General features: G+C 41.6%; 1 protein-coding gene and 1 long non-coding RNA gene across 5 annotated transcripts in view; one reads left to right on the forward strand and one right to left on the reverse strand.

The window, feature by feature from the left end:
- The window catches only part of LOC112412914 (uncharacterized), a 15,920-nt gene extending 1,495 nt beyond the window's left edge, over positions 1-14,425 (forward strand). Inside the window, exons 2-3 of the long non-coding RNA XR_003005873.1 lie at positions 738-843; positions 14,365-14,425. This is a non-coding gene — a long non-coding RNA (uncharacterized LOC112412914). The remainder of the gene's footprint in view (positions 1-737; positions 844-14,364) is intronic.
- TSG101 (tumor susceptibility 101) overlaps positions 3,488-19,993 on the reverse strand; it is a 51,905-nt gene continuing 35,399 nt past the window's right edge. For 2 of the 4 annotated variants that reach the window (XM_024764700.1, XM_024764698.1), the window contains 4 exons: positions 6,640-6,842; positions 5,126-5,365; positions 3,999-4,163; positions 3,488-3,836 (listed from right to left, as the gene is read on the reverse strand). In XM_024764700.1, the coding sequence (XP_024620468.1) occupies positions 4,047-4,163; positions 5,126-5,365; positions 6,640-6,842 (560 nt within the window). In that variant the 3' untranslated portion in view covers positions 3,488-3,836; positions 3,999-4,046. The remainder of the gene's footprint in view (positions 3,837-3,998; positions 4,164-5,125; positions 5,366-6,639; positions 6,843-19,993) is intronic. The other 2 variants (XM_024764701.1, XM_024764699.1) reach the window with 1 other exon arrangement.

Below are 19,993 nucleotides of genomic sequence, written 5' to 3' on the forward strand. Positions count from 1 at the left end.
TTTTTTTTTTTTTTTTTTTCTGGTACACGGGCCTCTCACTGTTGTAGCCTCTCCCGCTGCGGAGCACAGGCTCCGGACACACAGGCTCAGGGGCCATGGCTTACGGGCCCAGCCGCTCCGTGGCATGTGGGATCTTCCCAGACCGGGGCACGAACCCGTGTCCCCTGCATCGGCAGGCGGACTCTCAACCACTGCGCCACAAGGGAGGCCCCCCAGGTAGTATGTTTTGTATTTTCAGTACCTTGGAAGTTAGCTGTAAGCCTGAATTGTGCCAGAGGGATGAGACTTGGGTCCTTTAAGTATATGTTGTATCTGCCGGACTTTTCTTTCCTTAGCACTTCTACTTTTATTTTGGTGTGATCATATTCACATTATAAACTCTTAAGCAGTTAGGGACTAGACTAAGTCTGTCTCACTCACTGCTGAGCCTAACCCAGTATCTACCATATAGTAGGCACTCACTTGTTAACTGACAATATATTTTTTCTAATTGTTGCTATATATTCTTTACAGTTGATAGTAAAATTGATTTCACATTAACTTTTGGATCTCCGTACTTACCGTCATAACTGTTTTCCTACCTTACATAACCAACTCCTATAAGAAATTCCTAGGAGAAATTATTGATGGAAACATTTCAGATTTGTGGCATTGTCAGGCTGCCGCAATATGGATGTTCAAAGACAAGTATTTCTTCTAAAATTAACTTATGTTCATGATTTCTTCCAACTCCACAGTGGCTGTGAGGTGATTAAAAAGAAATGGGTGTTGCCCTACCTGTGTTGATTTAACAAAGTATTCTGAAGAATCTTAGGAGTGCATCCAGTTTCCACCATGAGTAAGGTAGGATATTTATGTTTGAAAAAATATTTAATATCAACATAAGATAGAGGTAAAAGAGCATTGATGAAAATGTTTGAAGTTGATCTTATGGAAGCACCTCTCTTCCTAAAATCTGTTCTTTGCTGCTGCTGCTGAAGAGACAGAGACAAAGGGATGGTGGTAGAGGAGGAAGAGGCCTACCTTTGTAGACCTTTGTCCTGGCCTAGTGTGGTATTTCTTATACATTCTATTAGATAAAAGTCTTATTGCATCTTTATTATTTAACTGAGTGAACTAGCTCTACAAATATCTAGTAACACTGGGAACCACTGTGGTAGGTCTTGCCACATTTTGAGTCGTTCTCTACCAGTTTCAATGAGGTCCAGTGAAGAGACCTAAGAAATAAGCACTGATCACAAAAGTATTAGCAGTTAGTCTCCTGGGGAGGGGGAAGTTGGGGCCTGGGTAAGATCCCTCTGCTAGTTTGAATGGGAGAAGGTAAAGTAAAATGAAATTAAATCACTGGGAATAAAGTAATAGGAATTTTGAAGTGGTTCCCTGATAGGAAGTGGTTTGGGGGCAAGGAGATAGGAAAAGGAGGGTTGGTCCCAGCAAACATGGCAAGAGGTTGGGGCCTATGTGGGAAGATGGCAGATGAATTTGAACAATAAATATGTCTAGTCATCTGTTTCAAATTGTTCTTTCCTTGTATCTTTTTTTTTCTTTGTGGCTCGTGGGCTCTAGAGCGCAGGCTCAGTAGTTGTGGCACACGGGCCTAGCCGCTCCGCCGCATGTGGGATCCTCCCGGACCAGGGCTCGAACCCGTGTCCCCTGCATTGGCAGGCAGACTCCCAACCACTGCACTACCAGAGAGAGAATCCCCTTTCCTTGTATCTTTTTCTGCCACAGTTCATACTACAAATCTGTTAAATACTCAGTTCACCCAGCAACGGTTGTTTCTCATATTGCAGACCTTTGTTAGAAGAAAGGAAAAAGGAATAATTTTTAAGTCTTTACTTTCAGGGCCACTATCGAACAAATGAATATACCTTAGTGTTCCGTGTATCCTGGGCGAGAATGTTATTACAGACCTCATAAAGGTAAAGCTGACCTCTGCAGAAGAGGCCCGTCAGAAAAGGGTGCAGAAACTCTCTGGGAAATTCAGAAGGAGCGCAAGTTTTAAAGTTGCTTAAAACTACCATTCTGAAGTTATCTAAAGAGAGAGAGTGGTTAGTTACAGGATTAAATACGTCAAACTTTTGAATAAACTCAAATTCCTAAAAGTCGGAAAAAAGAAGGAGGGAAGAGTGACTCCACTATTTAGCCCCTCAGCTCTTTTATTTAGTATCCAAATGTTGGATGATACTTATTTTTTGTAATTCCTAAGTCACTGCATCAAATAAGGTATTTTGGTACCTCTGATGTACCAGTACTTGCCTTGTATATTATATATGTAGTTGCCATTTGGTCCAAAAGAATGTATGATGTGTGTTTATTGTGTTTAGAAACCGTGATTCTTTTCATCAAGCATATGCTAATTATTTCGTTCTGGCTGGCTAATACAACTAAGTTCGTTTTGTATGCTATAAAAAAGCTGTAACTTCCTTTACCATGTAAGAATAAATGTATACACAAAAACAACTCATTTAAACGTTAGCTTCAGGGCTTCCCTGGTGGCGCAGTGGTTGAGAGTCTGCCTGCTGATGCAGGGGACACAGGTTCGTGCCCCAGTCCGGGAGGATCCCACATGCTGCAGAGCGGCTGGGCTTGTGGGCCATGGCCACTGAGCCTGCGCGTCTGGAGCCTGTGCTCCGCAACGGGAGAGGCCACAGCAGCGAGAGGCCCGCGTACCGCAAAAAAAAAAAGAAAAAATGTTAGCTTCAAACCTAACACTAGATTAAACCTTGCTAGTTTCTATTCTGATAATTTTTACAAGTAGATTTTCATTTTTTAAGAAAAGATCTAAACTATATAAACTCTTCAGTGATGAGTGAGACCAAATGTCTTTCTTTTCTTGGGAGAAGTATAGAGTAGGCTGTCTGGCTGCCTGAATACCTTAAAACATCTTAAATTAGAATGTTCATTTCTTTATAACCTCATGAACCTTCTAGCTCTCTCATTTTGACAGAGAAAATTCTGTTCTGCTAGATAAGCTTTTTAGGACACGTAGATCATCGGATGGGTGGCCACAATCTTGACTACAGAATCACTCACCAGAAAGACTGACTTTAGATGACAATAAATGCAGAGAGGCAGTGTGCACTGCACCTTCCTCCTTAATTGTGGCCAGACCATCTTGCCTAGTTAACATAAATTCTCACGTGTGGAGCTTGGTACTGGCCACTCTGCTCCTTTCTTGATGAACACAGTTAGTTATGGTTCTGTCAGGCCTGGAAAGGAAACAAATCTAGGCAGGAACTGGTAGGAGGGTACCAGCCAGGACCTTTCACAAAAAAAAGTCACTCAAATCCCTCAATTTCAAATATTTGAAAATTTAGATTTCTGTGTGGTATTATAGCCCATATTGAATAGAATTCACTTTATATGCTAGAGGATAAATAATGCTAAATTTCAACTCACGATGGATGATATACTTTGCTAAATTAGAAGCCGAGCTTCTTATTTAGGTTTCATATATTTTTCCTAAAGATGTTCAGTAAAGGAGAAAAATTATGCAACAAATTTTATTTAGCATAGTCAGTCCCAACATTCAGCACAAAAAGAGTTTACAGAGGATAGAAAGTGCATTAATAAAAGCCAGTCTTTTACCAAAAGAAAACAGAAAATATATTATTGATTCAAAATATTTTACACTTGAATGATAAACTGCAATAACTTATTCTGGGCACCTACTGATATAAGAGAAAGGAAGAGAAGAAAAGAATGCTTTAGAAGAGCTCAATCTCCAGCTGGTATCAGAGGAGTCAGTAGAGGTCACTGAGACCGGCAGTCTTTCTTGCTTTCTGCATTAGTGCCCTCAGCTGGAACTGTTTACGGGACAGAAGACGTACATGCTGTGAAGGGGGAAAAAGTTTCAACAGTTTAGACTGGCTCTGATCCAGGCCCAGGCATGAACTATCAGACAGTTTGTAACCTAGGTGGGAGCTAAGAACCTAAACTCATATCAACTTTCCTTTGGAGCCAATACTTTATTACATGTGGCTTTTTAAACTCACTGGATTGATGCTGGCAGGTTGTGTTAAGGAAAGTAGTCTTCTGAGACCCTATACAAAGGCCTTCTTCACAGGGAAAGCACCACATTCCAGGATCTGGCTCAGGAGTTCAAGCTGCACTTGAGACAACCAAGATGGCAGGGAAACTTGGAAACTTGTACTGTGATCCTAACAAAAGTTACAAAAAACTTTTGTACAAACTGTGACTGTTTGTTCCCACTTGGCTAAAAAAGGGGAAGGGCAAGGATGAGTATAGCACAAGGCCAGCTTTTGTCCAGTGCCTAGCAAACAGTGTACCTCTCTTGCCTCTCCATGTGTATCTTTCCCTAGGCTATGCCACCCAAGCAGGGGACAGTGTACAGAAAGGAAGTCCTCTCTAGGGTCCCAGCTATTCACGTGCTTGCACCAGGTCCAAGAGTGGTTTGGCCACACGCTCATAGTAAGACAGGCAAGATCAGCAAGCAACCTGACCAGCCTCGCATGTGCACTGAAGCATCAGCAGCAGCTGTACTGAATATCCAGAGGATGGCTGCTATTATTCCTAAAGCCATGCTCTTCCTGACCCAACAGAGAGAAGTAGCCAAACTTGGCTTACAGATCTTCATGTCTGTACAATAGCATTAAGCCTGGAATATAACCTTTATTCAGAAGGGCTCTATTACCAGCAGGGCAAACCCAATACTTCCCAAGGCTGTTTGATTTGGGAAAACAAGTATAAAACTATGCAAGTCTAAAAAAATTAACAGAGGAAAAAAACAAAAACAATAAGGGTGGGGCAGTCAATGATCTCGGTTTAGATGATGTGACCTGAAAGAATCAATGGAAATCTGACTGTACCTCACGATCCACCCAGGGGTGGGGAACTGCAGCCACTAGCCCACTTTTCTTTCCCTACTCAGATGATCCTCAGCCCCCTCTGTAGGTGGGAAGGCATTGCTCACAGCCATTTATCTCACTTGCACAGCCATTTATCTCACTTGCACAGCCATTTATCTCACTTGCCCTCTTTTGGAAAGACAAAGAATTTTAACCCACCTCCTACAGAGAAACCCTCTTGATCTGTGGTTTTCAAGGTCAGTGTCTCTAAAACATGTTCCAAAACCCTGGAAAGCAGAGCGAGGAAGACATACCTTCAGGAAGACGTCCAGGTCTATTACTCCCCGCCTCAAGGCTTCTCCCAGGTAAAAGATAGTGTCTTCAATAGCATTTTCCTCTGCATACAGATTTAGGATCTGTTTGTATAGTGGGGCTGTGGGAATGATAACTTCATCAATATCATTGTTTTCAGATTGATTTTCCATTTTCTCCAGAGCAGAACTGAGTTCTTCATCCTTCTTTCTCAAAAGTTCTATGTTTTTATCAACCTCAGCCTGAAAACAGAATAGTCCAAGCATGATGATTTTATACTAATTATCTGCTTGTCAGACATCTACAATTCAACTTCACAGAAACAGACTTGCTAATAAAACAATGCTTAAACAACTCATGGATGAGATTCATGTATCACATTAGTCAAAGTTAGAGGAAAAGGTGTGCTCTAACATGCTGAGTGAAAACAGGAGATGCTGAGCTGAGCACTTTTGGTGGCAGTGATAAGCTTGTCACTTACCAGTGACAAATGATACTGCAAACTAAGCCATCAGACAAGACACTTTCCAGCAGGAGGTTCCTTACGTGAAAATCATAAAGGAGGTCCTTCTTTCAAATCAAGTGGCCATCTGCCTCAGAGGAATAACTTTCCCCAGTCTGTACAGATGATTCAACACATAGAACTCCAAACAGTTGAACTTTATTCACAAGATACAGCAGGTGGTAGTTGCAGGCTCTGAACTGTACTGGTGTCACTTTGCTGAACTTTTGAAAATAGCTGGCTATTGAGAAGCTCACTTTACACACTAGAACCATTTTATTAGAGTAATGTGTACATACCACTTTCTCCAAAGCCCTCAAACACTTAATAACTCTTTACCCTTTCATCAAAAATGCACACTTGCTGGAACAAATTCTCCATCACAGGAATGAAAGTGAAGAGTGAAGCTGGCACTCAAATTATGCTAGTGCCTCTAATCACTAAACAAAAGAAGTCACAGGGCTGACTTGACTCATAAGGGCACAGCAGTCTGATAAAAATGTGAGAAAGCTTAAGAGCTAAAGGTTGCATACACTATGGGTTATTAAGTTAGAAGGGCTCACCTAGAAGGGCTCACCAAAGATACTTTAAATATAGTTCAAACAACATTTGGAAACAAAAAAGAACTGACCCTTAAGTTTGTACCCAGGGTCTGCAGATCTTTATCACGACTTAGAGCTCTCTCAAATTCTTATTTCCTAGTAACTGTCTGGTAACATCAAGCGCTCAAACAGTCCTCCTCTGGGTCAAAACATTATCCCCCGGGGTGAAGGTGCAAGCAAAACTCCTCTGAATACATCTACTCCCCAATCAAAGACTACATTCCAACCACAGGCTGCATTTTTTTTTTAACAAAGCTGTAGAGGAGCTATGTGAAAATGCTTAAAGGTGTGTATAATTTTCAGAACTCTTTAACTATACCCACAATGTTCAGGGTAACCACAGTATATACAGAACACTTTGCCATGGCTATGATTCAATCTAACTAGTACAACTATTCAATGAGTTACTTACTACTTCTTGATCTAAACGGGTAACCATCTCTTCCAGTTTCTGGTGACCTTTTTTCAGGTCTTCCTCTGTTCGTTTCAAGGCATTGAGCTCTGCCTGGGCACGATCCATTTCCTCCTTCATCCGCCATCTCAGTTTGTCACTGACTGCTGAGATGAGAGAGGCTCGGATAGTGTCCTCGCTGATTGTGCCATCCCTACTGGGACCTGCAGGAGAAAAAGGCAGAAACACTTGCTTATTTCCCAATCTCTTTCTATTCCTTTCACAAGAGCCATCACAAAACAGGACAAAATATGAGTCAACACTTTCAAATTGCGAGGAAAGAAAAATTTTATGTCACAACTTCATAAAACATAACATTTAAAATCTGAGTTGATTCAGAAATACTTTCCCTGCAAGAGATTACTATTAATCCATATTTACCCACTTTCTTGCCTTAATAGCACAAACAATTAGCTATTTTCTCAATGAGGCAGAGGCTCTATCCCTACAGATTACAGTTATTCCTAAGTCTCCAACAAATGGGACAACAAATTTATACCAAGGTAAAACATCTGATTCAGGTCCAATCTATTCTCAGGCTTTACTGCTAAGCTGAAGGAGGAAGGAACCCACTCTAGAGGCCAGTAAGACTGAAAATGGGCAGAGTTTCCTTAAACTAATATACAGGTTAACATGGCTTCCCTTCTGTAAGACTTTTACTCCTTTACCCTTTACGAAAAGAATAGGAAAGAGCAGATGTGCAAAGGAGAATGCCATCCAAAAAATTCAACAGCTGATAAAATTCTGCTTATTCTCAGATTCTTTACTCTTCTCTCCCAAATGTACCTTCCTAATCAGTGTCTTATATAAAACTTACTCCTCAGATATTTTCTTCAAAAGGTCCTCCCTTTTAACTAAGTATGGATACTCTTTATGACTGTCAATGTTTTTAGTTAGGGTCCTAAATCAGCAAATGATAAATGGTATTTTCAATTATGTTTGATGATGGAATACACGTGGGAATTATACTTACCTTTATTGCTTACAATGAATAAAGAATGATTACAGATTAACAGAAAGTATCGCTTCCACTTTGAGCTGAAAACTGTTATCACCTTGACGCTGAGTTCTGCTTACTAGGGGGAAAAAACCCTTCAAGTCAGTTTGTAAAAATGTACCCAGAGTCTCACCACTCATGTTCCCATCCGTTATAGGCTCCTTCCTGGTACCATGCAAAGTTGACTGTTTCTTCAAGGAAACTGCACTGTCCAAACCACACCGCAACCAGCGCCACCTGTGCTCTTCAGTGTCCCATCTGATCACAACTCTCGCTATTCCATACACTGGTCTGGTCACTCTACTTTTTGTGGTTTTTGATTCGTAAAGTTGTTTTCTCCCAGAAGCTGGTCCATACCCAGGATACCCTGAGTGCTTTTCTGGGCTTTTGTAAATGACACTGGGAGACCTTGGAGTTCTCAGGTGTTACAGGTTTCAAAAAAAGAGTCTAAATCTAGAGTTGTGTTTTTTTCCCCTCTTTTTCTTGTTTCCACCACAGAAGAACTATGTTTTTTTTTGACTTGGGTTCTACTAAAATGAGTAAAGACAGTGTCTCCCATGGCCAGGTTTTCCTGAGGAGTGTCATTCGTCCATCTGCCCTAAGGACACTGCTTGTACATGGTGAAAGGAAAAGCCCAATATCAGACTCTCCCGCTTAGAGTCTCCCTCTTTCCTGTTAGAAACCTCCTGCTGAGGAGCCCAAACAGTATCCACCCTCCAGTGTTTACAAGGAGGCAATTAATACTTCTGATTGATTGTTAAAATACAAATCCATATATTATATGCTTTTCAGAGTTCACTTCTGATTTTACAAAAATATGTCAGCGTATTATTTCGTATTTCTGAGAAGCAAAACCATTAACTTTCAGACAATGTGTGCTCTGGAATTCAGAGTTGTAAAGCCAGAGGGCAACCTGAGGTCTTGTTTTTCACATCCCTGGCCTCTCAACACCTGACTTTTCCAAAGTGTTCTCATCAATTTACCAGCTACTGCATCACCTCTGGGCTCATTCCACTCACATTTTCCTGTCGTCTTCCTCTCTGACCACCTCTTTATTCACAACCTCCTATACCGGGATGACTAGCAACCTCCCCAAATTCATCAATTCTTATCTCCACTCATTCCTTTTCGTACCTTCAACCTCCCTTTCTTCCACTCCTGGTCCCAGTATCTCCCCTCAGTCCCAACTCCTTGTCCATCTCTCTTAGTCCTGTATACAGGCTGCCTGCCATGGCAGCCTCTCTCTCATTCTGTCAGATCACCAGGACTTCTAATTCCAAAGGCCTCACCTGCCATAACCTAACCCAAATCCTCAATCCTCTGGATTCTTTCAGAAAGCCTTAAGCCCTCCTTTTACCATTTTCCCACAAAGGCAAAAAAAGTCCTCAGAACATCTTCAAGGACTTAAAGGACCAGATGGGAGTCTTCCACTCTCTTCTCCCATTCTGCTTTGGAACAAGAATCCTAACCCTTTAATTATGTGCTTCACTCCTCACCATTCAGAAGTACTCGCCTCCCTTTCTCAGCAAGACAACTTGCTTTTCCTCTCAGTATGATTTAAAGACTTTGCTGTTTTAGGCAAAACAGCTGTTTTATTTTCTGATATAAATCACACCAATGTTTCCTTAGGTTCAGTCTCCCAAGGCAATAGAAATAAAAATGAAAATAAACAAATGGGACCTAATCAAACTTACAAGCTTTTGCACAGCAAAGGAAACCATAAGCAAACTGAAAAGAACCCACAGAATGGGAGAAAATATTTGCAAAATATGTGACCAACAAGGGCTTAAAATTTCTAAAATATACAAACAACTCACATAACTCAACAACAAAAAAACAAACAACCCAATCAAAAATTGTGCAGAAGACCTAAATAGACATGTCTCCAAAGAAGACATACAGGTGGCCAATAGGCACATGAAAAGATGCTCAACATCGCTAATTATTAGAGAAATGCAAATCAAAACTACAATGAGGTATCACCTCACACCAGTAAGAATAGCCATCATTAAAAAGTCTACAAATAACAAATGCTAGAGGGTGTGGAGGAAAGGGAACCCTCCCACACTGTTGGTGGGAATGTTAAGTTGGTGCAGCCACTGTGGAAAACTATGGAGGTTCCTCAGAAAACTAAAAATAGAACTACCCTATGATCCAGCAATCCTACTCCTGGGCATATATCCAGACAAAACTATAATTGAAAAACATAACATGCACCCCTATGTTCATAGCAGCACTGTTTACAATAGCCAAGACATGGAAACAACCTAAATGTCCATCAACAGATGAATGGATAAAGAAGATGTGGTACAATATATACAATGGAATACTACTCAACCATAAAAAAAACACGAAATAATGCCATTTACAGCAAGATGGATGCAACTAGAGATTATTATACTAAGTGAACTAAGTCAGAGAAAGACAAATACCATATGATATCACTTATATGTAGAATCTAAAATATGACACAAATGAACGTATCTATGAAACAGAAACAGAGTCAGGGACATATAGAATAGACTGGTGGTTGCCAAGGGGGAGGGGAGTGGGAGAGGACGGGAGTGGGAGAGGACAGGATTGGGAGTTTGGGATTAGCAGATGCAAACTGGTATATATATATAGAATGGTCCTACTGTATAGCACAGGGAATTATATTCAATATCCTGTAATAAACCGTAATGGAAAAGAATATGAAAAAGAATGTATATATAACTGAGTCACTTTGCTAATTAACATCATCAACTATACTTCAATTAAAAAAAAAAGACAAAAAAAATGACTTAGCTGTTTGTTTGCAGACAATTTATGCCAAACCAAAATCTCTAGTTTCTTATATCGCACTATTAAGTCCTAAGTGAGAGCAAAAAGGGGTAATTTCTACAAGTTTAGAATTTTGTGCCCAGAGGATGATTTACAAAATAATGACTAGTGGAGATGGTATCTCGTTAAGTCCCCATTTTATGATAAAGATGCATTAACAATAGGAATTTAAAAACTTGTTTCTAAAAGAACTTTCTTATTATATCCTATATGAAATGGTTCCTGTGAGATACAACAAACCTTCTCCCAGAGATTGGGGAACCCAAATTATATGAATATGGTTGGTTAGGTATTCAAATGTCTGGTCAGTCATATGCAGCAGTTAGTGTCCCATTTATCTGTGTAGAAGTTATCTGAACTAATACAAACTTAAGGGTCTTTTTATAACTAGTCTGTATTTTTCACACACAACCATATCAACAAACTTTGTTAAAATTACTACATTAAAATGAATCAAGGGACTTCCCTGGTGGTGCAGCGGTTAAGATTCCAAGCTCCCAATGCAGGGGGCCCGGGTTCAATCCCTGGTCAGGGAACTAGATCCCACATGCATGCTGCAACTAAGTGTTTGCATGCCACAACTAAGGAGCCGGCGAGCCACAACTAAGGAATCTGCTGGCCACAAGTGAGAAGCACATGTGCCACAACTAAGACCCAGCAAACCAAATAAATAAAATAAATACTATAAATAAAATGAGTCAAGTTATAATGATGCTGAATTTTCAAAAACCAATTTTAAAAAACACACTTAAATCCTGGAATTTACATTCTGTTTCTCTTATAAAATACGTTAAGGCAAATGCTACAATGCAGGGCCAAATAAGTCCTTCCAAATAAGTCTCCAGCTAAAGCCATTAACATTCAAAATGGGACTCAAGCTGAGGCAGCAATCACCTGACTTTCTATAAAGGTCACAGTTCACCCGAGGAGGCTAGAAATGCCAAGGTTAGACTTAGTCCTCTCCTCTATCACACAGAGACCTTATTATACAGTATATTTGAACACTTTAAATCCATCTGCTTTCTAAAAAGAAGAAACAAACTGTAATTAAGATCTGCAATGTGAATGCCAAGAGAAAAACCCAGATTAAAGTTCAAAATTGAATGAACCATGACACTTTAAGAGATTGTTTACATTAACAAGTAAGAAAAACGTTTGGTAGAAGGTTCTTATTCTTGATTGCCCTTCAAACAAAAAAATCTTTTTTTTTCTCAAACGTCTTAAGAGAAATTTTAATATTCTTTATACCTGCTATAACAAGCCTTGGATTAATGAGTTTGTGGCAAACTGCCATACCTCAAGTCCCCACACATTGTAGACCTTTACTCATGCAGAGTCGGATTTCAGAAGTGCCCTTCTACAATTCCAGATTAGCAGCAATTGAAAAGGTAACATAGATTTTGAGAAACAATCCTGAACAAAAACTTCATTTAAATGTCAGATAGGATCCAATCACTAAACTTAATCCTTAGGAAATAAGACGATTTTTCTACTATTAGGAAACCAATACTCTACTCAGTGGATCTGATAATTCAATGAATAATTTAGGCCAGTATCTTCAAAGTACTCTGGTATATACACTACCTGATTTTAAACCATCTTTAAACACTTAAAGATAATCAGTTTTATTTATCTCCTAACAGTACTTACTGATGATTACTTCCTACAACTCAAAAAGGAGCTCATTTATATTAGAGAAAGAATCCATGGTAACCTCAAAGGAAAATACAAAATAACTATAAACAGTAACTTTTCTGATCTTACCTCTAACCAGCAAAGTGAATCACTTGCCCCCGCCCCCAGCATTTTTCCTTCCTGAAGTTACTTGCTCAAGACCCACATAATGATCTTTGGTCGGGCATTTGTGCTACAGAGCAAACTATGGAGCCTAAGCAATCTGAAACAGAAGACTATTGACCCATCTACTGAGAAACTGGGTCAAGCCCATGTGGATCACTGGATCAAGCCCGTATTATTTCCTTTTAGAAGAAAAACAGAAAAACAGGTCAATCTCTGAAATAGGAGAAACATTTCAAACAACTAAATGAGCAGAGTCATTCTGATTCGTGCTATTAAACACAAATCAGGCAAATTCATTAAGCTGCTTACAAAAGGCTTTTATTTATAGTCTATGAATATATAAGCTTCTAATACTACTGGCCAGGCTCTGGGCAGGCTATGGAACTTTCTTCCAAAGAAATCAGGGGACCTCAATTTATCTTTTATACACTATTAGAGCAGTACTCTTTATTTAAACTCTAGAAAGTTTCTATTACCACAATCAATGAGAAAAAGAAAAACAGCAGGTTTACACTTCTTGAAAATAAACACACAGCACAAAGAAAGATTTAGATTAATTTACATAACAATTCAAGTTTCAAAAGTGGAGGTTAAGTATAGACTTTTTTTTTTTTTTTGCGGTATGCGGACCTCTCACTGTTGCGGCCTCTCCCATCTCCAGCTTAGGCTCCGGATGTGCAGGCTCAGCGGCCATGGCTCACGGGCCCAGCCGCTCTGCGGCATGTGGGATCTTCCCCGACCGGGGCACGAACCCGTGTCCCCTGCACTGGCAGGCGGACTCTCAAACCACTGCGCCACCAGGGAAGCCCTAGACCTTATTAAAATAGATGCCAAAGTAGTAACTACTTCAAAAAAGAAATGGCGCTACAAAATCATTCAACTATCATAATCATGAAAGATGCTACAAGCAGGCTTAAGCACAAAGGGCAATTAATCTGAAGGACAGATTCCATCCTTTAAAACAAAATGGGTCAGAATCAAAGTCATACCTTAGAATTATTTTGTGAACAAGAACAATTTAAGAATCTACCATGTTAAAGAACAAAACTGGAGGTATCATGCTCCCTGATTTCAAACTACACTACAAAGCTTTTCAGTAATCAAAACAGTATGGTACTGGCATAAAAACAGACACATAGATCAACTGGACAGAACAGAGAGTCCAGAAATAAACCCACACTTACACGGTCAATTAATCTATGATAAAGGAGGCAAGAATACAGAACGGGGAAAAGACAGCCTCTTCAATAAACGGTTTTGGGAAAACTGGACTTTCTCACACTATATACAAAAATAAACTCAGAATGGGTTAAAATTAAATGTAAGACCTGAAACCGTTAAGACTCCTAGAAGAAAACATAAGCAGTACTAGGGATGTAATGTACAACATGATTAATACAATTAACACTGCTATATTTTATTTATTTTTGTTTATTTATGGCTGCCTTGGGTTTTCACTGCTGCGCACGGGCTTAGTTACAGTGAGCAGGGGCTACTCTTCGTTGCGGTGCGCGGGCTTCTCATTGCAGTGGCTTCTCTTGTTGCGGAGCAAGGCTCTAGGAGCGCAGGCTTCAGTAGTTGTGGCACGCAGGCTTCAGTAGTTGTGCTTCGCAGGCTCTAGAGCTCAGGCTCTAGAGCGCAGGCTCAGTAGTTGTGGCGCACGGGTTTAGCTGTTCCGCGGCATGTGGGATCTTCCTGAACCAGGGATCGAACCCGTGTCCCCTGCACTGGCAGGTGGATTCTTAACCACTGCACCACCAGGGAAGTCCTGCTATATGTTATATAGGAAAGTTGTTAAGAGTAAATCCTAAAGGGTTCTCATCACAAAGAAAAAAAATATATTTTCTTGTATCTATAGGAGATGACAGATGTTCACTAAACTTACTGTGGTAATCATTTCATGATGTATGTAAGTCAAATCATTATGCTGTACACCTTAAACTTATACAGTGCTGTAAGTCAATTATATCTCAATACAACTGTAAGAAAAAAATGTTAAAAAAAAAAGAAAACATGGGGAGTACTCTGACATTGGTCTTAATATTTTTTTGGATATGTCTTTTCAGGCAAGGGAAACAAAAGCAAAAAAAACCCCAAAAAACAAACAAACAAAAAAACCAAATGGGAGACTACATCAAACTAAAAAAGCTTTTGACCAGCAAAGGAAACTATCAACAAAAAGAAAATGCAGCCTACTGAATGGGAGAAGATGGCTGCAAAAAATATCCGATAAGGGGTTAATATCCAAAATATACAAAGAACTCATACAAGTCAACATCAAAAAACAAACGGCCTGATTAAAAAATGGGCAGAGAACCTGAATAGTTTTCCAAAGAAGGCATACAGATGGCCAACAGGTACATGAAAAGATGCTCAACATCACTAATCATCAGGGAAATGCAATCAAGACCACAATGAGGTATCACCTCACACCTGTGAGAATGGCTATTATCAAAAAGAAAACAAATAACAAGTGTTGGTGAGGATGTGGAGAAAAGGAAATCCGTGCTAGTAGGAATGCAAATTGGTGCAGCCACTATGGAAAACAGTATGGAGGTTCCTCAAAAAATTAAAAACAAAACTACCATATGACCCAGCAATTCCACTTCTGGGTATTTTTCTGAAGAAAACAAACACAGTCATTCAAAAAGATGTATGCACCCCTGTGTATTGCAGCATTATTTACAATAGCCAAGATTTGGAAGGAAGCAACCTAAGTGTCCATCCATAGATGAATGGATACCCCTCCTCAGCATATGTGACAGTCCCCACACTGGTCCGAGCCACCATCTCAGACCCGGATTCTTGCAGTGGCCTCCTCGGGGTGGGGAGCTCTGCTGCCACACTTCCCTCCCGGGGTCTGGCACAGAGGCATCTGTTATAATAGCAATCAGATCAGATCACTCCTCTGCTCAAAGCCTGCCCGTGGCTCCGCAGCTCACGTAGAGGAAAAGCCACAGGCCTCCTCCCCCTGACCCACAAGGGCTTACTTGAGCCAGCCCTGTTTCCCCTCCGACCCCATCCCTCTGTGCACGCCTTGCTCACACCACTAGCCTCTTTGCAGTTCCTTGAACCATAAACATACTCCCACCTCAAAGTATAAGGCACAGTCTTGGAGATCTCCCGGTCACCATCCAAGCGAGCAGAGCGCGGATGGGGCTGAAACAGCAAACCAGTGTGTTTGGGGCTCAAGGAGTGACAGGAGGCCAGTGGTGTGAGCAAGGTGGATATAAAGGAGGTGAGATCAGAATGCAGTCCTCACCCTCCAGGTCTTCCTGTGCCCCTCTTTCGTCTGAATGTTCCTAGGTAGCATTTATCTCCATCTGGTGCATTGTATACTATGCTGTAAGTTTGTTTTCTGTCTTCCCCCATTGAAATGTAAACTCCATGAGGGCAGGAAGTTACTTTGTATTGTTCTTACTCCTGGCATGTAGCAAGCACTTAGTAAATATACGTTGAATGACTAAATGAATAAACAAATAACTGAAGAAAAAAATAGATGAATGGATAAAGAAAGTGTGGTATGGGCATCCCTGGTGGCACAGTGGTTAAGAATCTGCCTGCCAGTGCAGGGTACATGGGTTCAAGCCCTGGCCCAGGAAGATCCCACATGTGGCGGAACAACTAAGCCCGTGCACCACAACTACTGAGCCTGCACTCTAGAGCCCATGAGCCACAACTACTGAGCCCATGTGCCACAACTACTGAAGCCCACGTGCCTAGAGCCCGTGCTCCGCAACAAGAGAAGCCACCGCAATGAGAAGCCCACGCACTGCAATGAAGAGTAGCCCCTGCTCGCCACAGCTAGAGAAAGCCCGTGCACAGCAACAAAGACCCAGTGCAGCCAAAAATAAATAAATTAATTAAAAAAAGAAAAAAAAAAGAAAATGTGGTATGTATTTGTGTGTATGCATGTGTGTGATGTACTGATGGTACATCCTCTGATGAACTTCATAAAAGAGCCAATTTGTCCACTGACTTTCTTCACACGTATATTCATAACATGTAGAGGTTTCGTTGAGTGGGACCACACTTTTCTGGGTACCATACTGGACCACACTCTAGTAACATTCTTGAACATTTACTTGATAAATCTTTTTTTTTTTTAAGATTTATTTATTTTATTTATTTTTGTCTGTGCCGGTTGTTAGTTGTGGCATGCGGGATCTTTGCTGCAGCGCATGGGCTTCTCTCTACTTGTGGCGTGCAGTTTTTCTCTTCTTTAGTTGTGGTGTGCAGGCTCTAGGGCACGTGGGCTCTGTAGTTGTGGTGCGCAGGTTCCAGAGAGTGTGGACTCTGTAGTTTGCAGCACATGGGCTCTAGTTGAGGTGCACAAGCTCAGTAGTTGTGGCATGCGGGCTTAGTTGCCCCGCAGCATGTGGGATCTTAGTTCCCTGACCAGGGATTGATCCTGCATCCCCTGCATTGCAAGGCAGATTCTTTATCACTGAACCGCCAGGGTAGTCCCGATAAATCTTAAATCTTTCTTAATTTGGATTAAAATATCAAACAACTTCATCACTCCCAGATCACTGCCACCTGGGTGCACCACCAGCACATCAGGGTCTGACAGAGAGTGCTATGCATGAATCAAGGTGGAGTGACTGGTCCCTCATGCCACTCTTCCCTATCCAATAGAGTTTGGAATTCTCCATGGGAATGCCCAGCTGGGGACCAAAGCTTTTCTTGAATGCCAGTTTTCAGCCCTGAAAACATACAGATGACCAATATCCATACCTGCTTCTGCTGTATTCTGGCATGTGCTATTAAGAGAACAAACAAGTATTAATGTTGTCTCCTAAATTTATTCCTTGTAACTTGGTGCTGGTCAAGTAGTTTTAAACCTTTAAAATCAGAGTTCAAGTTCTTTTATAGATTTGGCAATGCCAAATTGGTAAAAGTTATATGCGAGTCCTAACAAAAATGTTTTAAGAAGCATAAATGAATCTGAAGAAACAGAAACTTAAATTTTTAAGTTTTTTAGATATCAAGAAAAGTTTACCTTCCTTCTGATGCTTTTGTTGATATATAATGCCTGCAATGGGCAGAAAATCTAAGGAAAACTGTCCAAATTCCATATCTTCTCCCACTGATCTTCCAGTAGAAAATGTTTTTCCTAGTAACTTGCAAAGATGATATACAAAAAATACACATGGGACTTCCCTGGTGGCACAGTGGTTAAGAATCCGCCTGCCAATGCAGGGGACATGGGTTCCATCCCTGGTCCGGGAAGATCCCACATGCCACAGAACAACTAAGCCTGTGCACCACAACTACTGACCCTGCGCTCTAGAGCCTTAGTGCCACAACTACTTGAGCCCACACACTGCAACTACTGAAGCCCACGCACTCTAGGGCCTGCGTGCCGCAACTACTGAGCCCGCGTGCTGCAACTACTGAAGCCTGTGCGCTCAGAGCCCATGCTCCGCAACAAGAGAAGCCACCACAATGAGAAGCCCGAGCATTGCAACGAAGAGTAGCCTCCGCTCGCTGCAACTAGAGAAAGCCCATGTGAAGCAACAAAGACCCAACGCAGCCAAAAAACAAAACAAAAAGAACACCTGGTCTTACAGTAACTTCAACGAAGAATTTAAGTTATAGATCACAACTTTTCCCTCATTAAATAATACAACTGAATTAAAATATCACTGCAATTGCCCAGACCTGATGGAAAAGCACCACCAACAGGTTTTTCACTATTCAACAGCTGCCTTCACTGCTTAGTCAATGCCCTCAGTGAGCACCAATCTCATGAAGGTGGTTTTAAAAGTCAGGTTAGGCAGGAAGCTGTCTGCCAGGTAACAAAAAAGCTATAAAAATAGATGACAAATTCTCTGATTTTCTTATAAAGTTTGTTGTTCAAAATCTACATGTAATGGAGTCAGAAAGAGCTGTTTTAAAGTCCCAACATCTGCATCAATCCTCAGTCTTCTGCAGTATTTCAGAAGAGACTGCTATTAAGAATGTAATCTCTATTACTTCTTTTTTTTTTCCCCCCAACCTCACTGCATAGCATGTGAAATCTTGGGATCTTAGTGCCCCGACCAGGGATTGAACCCTCGCCCCCTGCAGTGGAAGTGCAGAGTCTTAACCACTGGACAGCCAGGGAAGTTGCCTCTATTACTTCACTTTAAGTGGTTCTTTTACTTCAATATTCTTGGAGATGGTTAAAAATCAACGCTTGCACAGGCATCCACATCAATAATAAGACATGAGTTAATTAATGATGCCGTGAAACAAGTGTTTGTTTTACATCATAAAATCAAAATCTTTAAAGTGAAACTATCAAGTTCCACAAAGGAAAAATAACCACTTTCATTCTTTCTCATGGCCTTAGTAGCACAGAGAATAATAGCACAAATCCTGATGGCCACTGACAGACTGAGAAAATGTTGACTATCGGTGAACTCTAATATTCAGATGATACTTTTATGTTTCTGCTTTCCTTTATGACAATTTTGAAGTTCAACAGTTTTGCACAATGTACTACTAAAATATGATGAAAAAAATCACGTAGGTAAGCAACAATGGGTAGAAAAACAACAAATTAAAAGGATATCCTAGATTATCATAAAATGATAATTTGTTTTTAGCCTTTCAAAGAAAGTACTCTTAAAAGTACAATGAAGGGCTTCCCTGGTGGTGCAGTGGTTGAGAGTCCGCCTGCCGATGCAGGGGACGCGGGTTCGTGCCCCGGTCCGGGAGGATCCCACGTGCCATGTAGCGGCTGGGCCCGTGAGCCATGGTCGCTGGGCCTGTGCGTCCGGACCCTGTGCTCCGCAACGGGAGAGGCCACGACAGTGAGAAGCCCGCGTACCGCAAAAAAAAAAAGTACAATATTAATCGCTTTGATTCTTGTTCTAAAAACAAACATTAGATTTGATTTAAAATATACCATTTTCCGAGAGGCATCCGAGAAGATGGCGGAGAGTAAGACGCGGAGATCACCTTCCTCCCCACAGACACACCAGAAATACATCTACACGTGGAACAACTCCTACAGAACACCTAGTGAACGCCGGCAGAAGACCTCAGACCTCCCAAAAGGCAAGAAACCCCCCCACGTACCTGGGTAGGGCAAAAGAAAAAAGAATAAACAAAAGGATAGGGACAGGACCTGCACCAGTGGGAGGGAGCTGTGAAGGAGGAAAAGTTTCCACACACTAGGAAGCCCCTTCGCGGGCGGAGACTGCGGGTGGCGGAAGGTGAAAGCTTCGGAGCCACAGAGGAGAGAGCAGACTCAGGGGTGCAGGGGGCAAAGCATAGACATTCCCGCACAGAGGATTGGTGCCGGCCAGCACTCACCAGCCCGAGAGGCTTGTCTGCTCCCCCACCGCCCCGGGCGGGGCTGGGAGCTGAGGCTCGGGCTTCGGTCAGAGTGCAGGGAGAGGACTGGGGTTGGCGGCGTGAAAACAGCCTGCAGGGGGTTAGTGCGCCACGGCTGGACGGGAGGGAGTCCGTGGAAAAGTCTGGACCTGCCGAAAAGGCAAGAGACTTTTTCTTCCTTCTTTGTCTTCTGGTGCGGGAGCAGAAGGGATTAAGAACGCTGCTTAAAGGAGCTCCAGAGACTGGCGCGAGCCACGGCTAAAAGCACAAAAGCACGGACCCCAGAGACGGGCATGAGACGCTAAGGCTGCTGCCGCCGCCACCAAGAAGCCTGTGTGCGAGCACAAGTCACTATCCACACCCCCCTTC

The sequence above is a fragment of the Neophocaena asiaeorientalis genome, unplaced genomic scaffold, assembly GCF_003031525.2.
Source record: "Neophocaena asiaeorientalis asiaeorientalis breed wild unplaced genomic scaffold, Neophocaena_asiaeorientalis_V1.1 scaffold230, whole genome shotgun sequence".
NCBI lineage: Eukaryota > Metazoa > Chordata > Mammalia > Artiodactyla > Phocoenidae > Neophocaena > Neophocaena asiaeorientalis.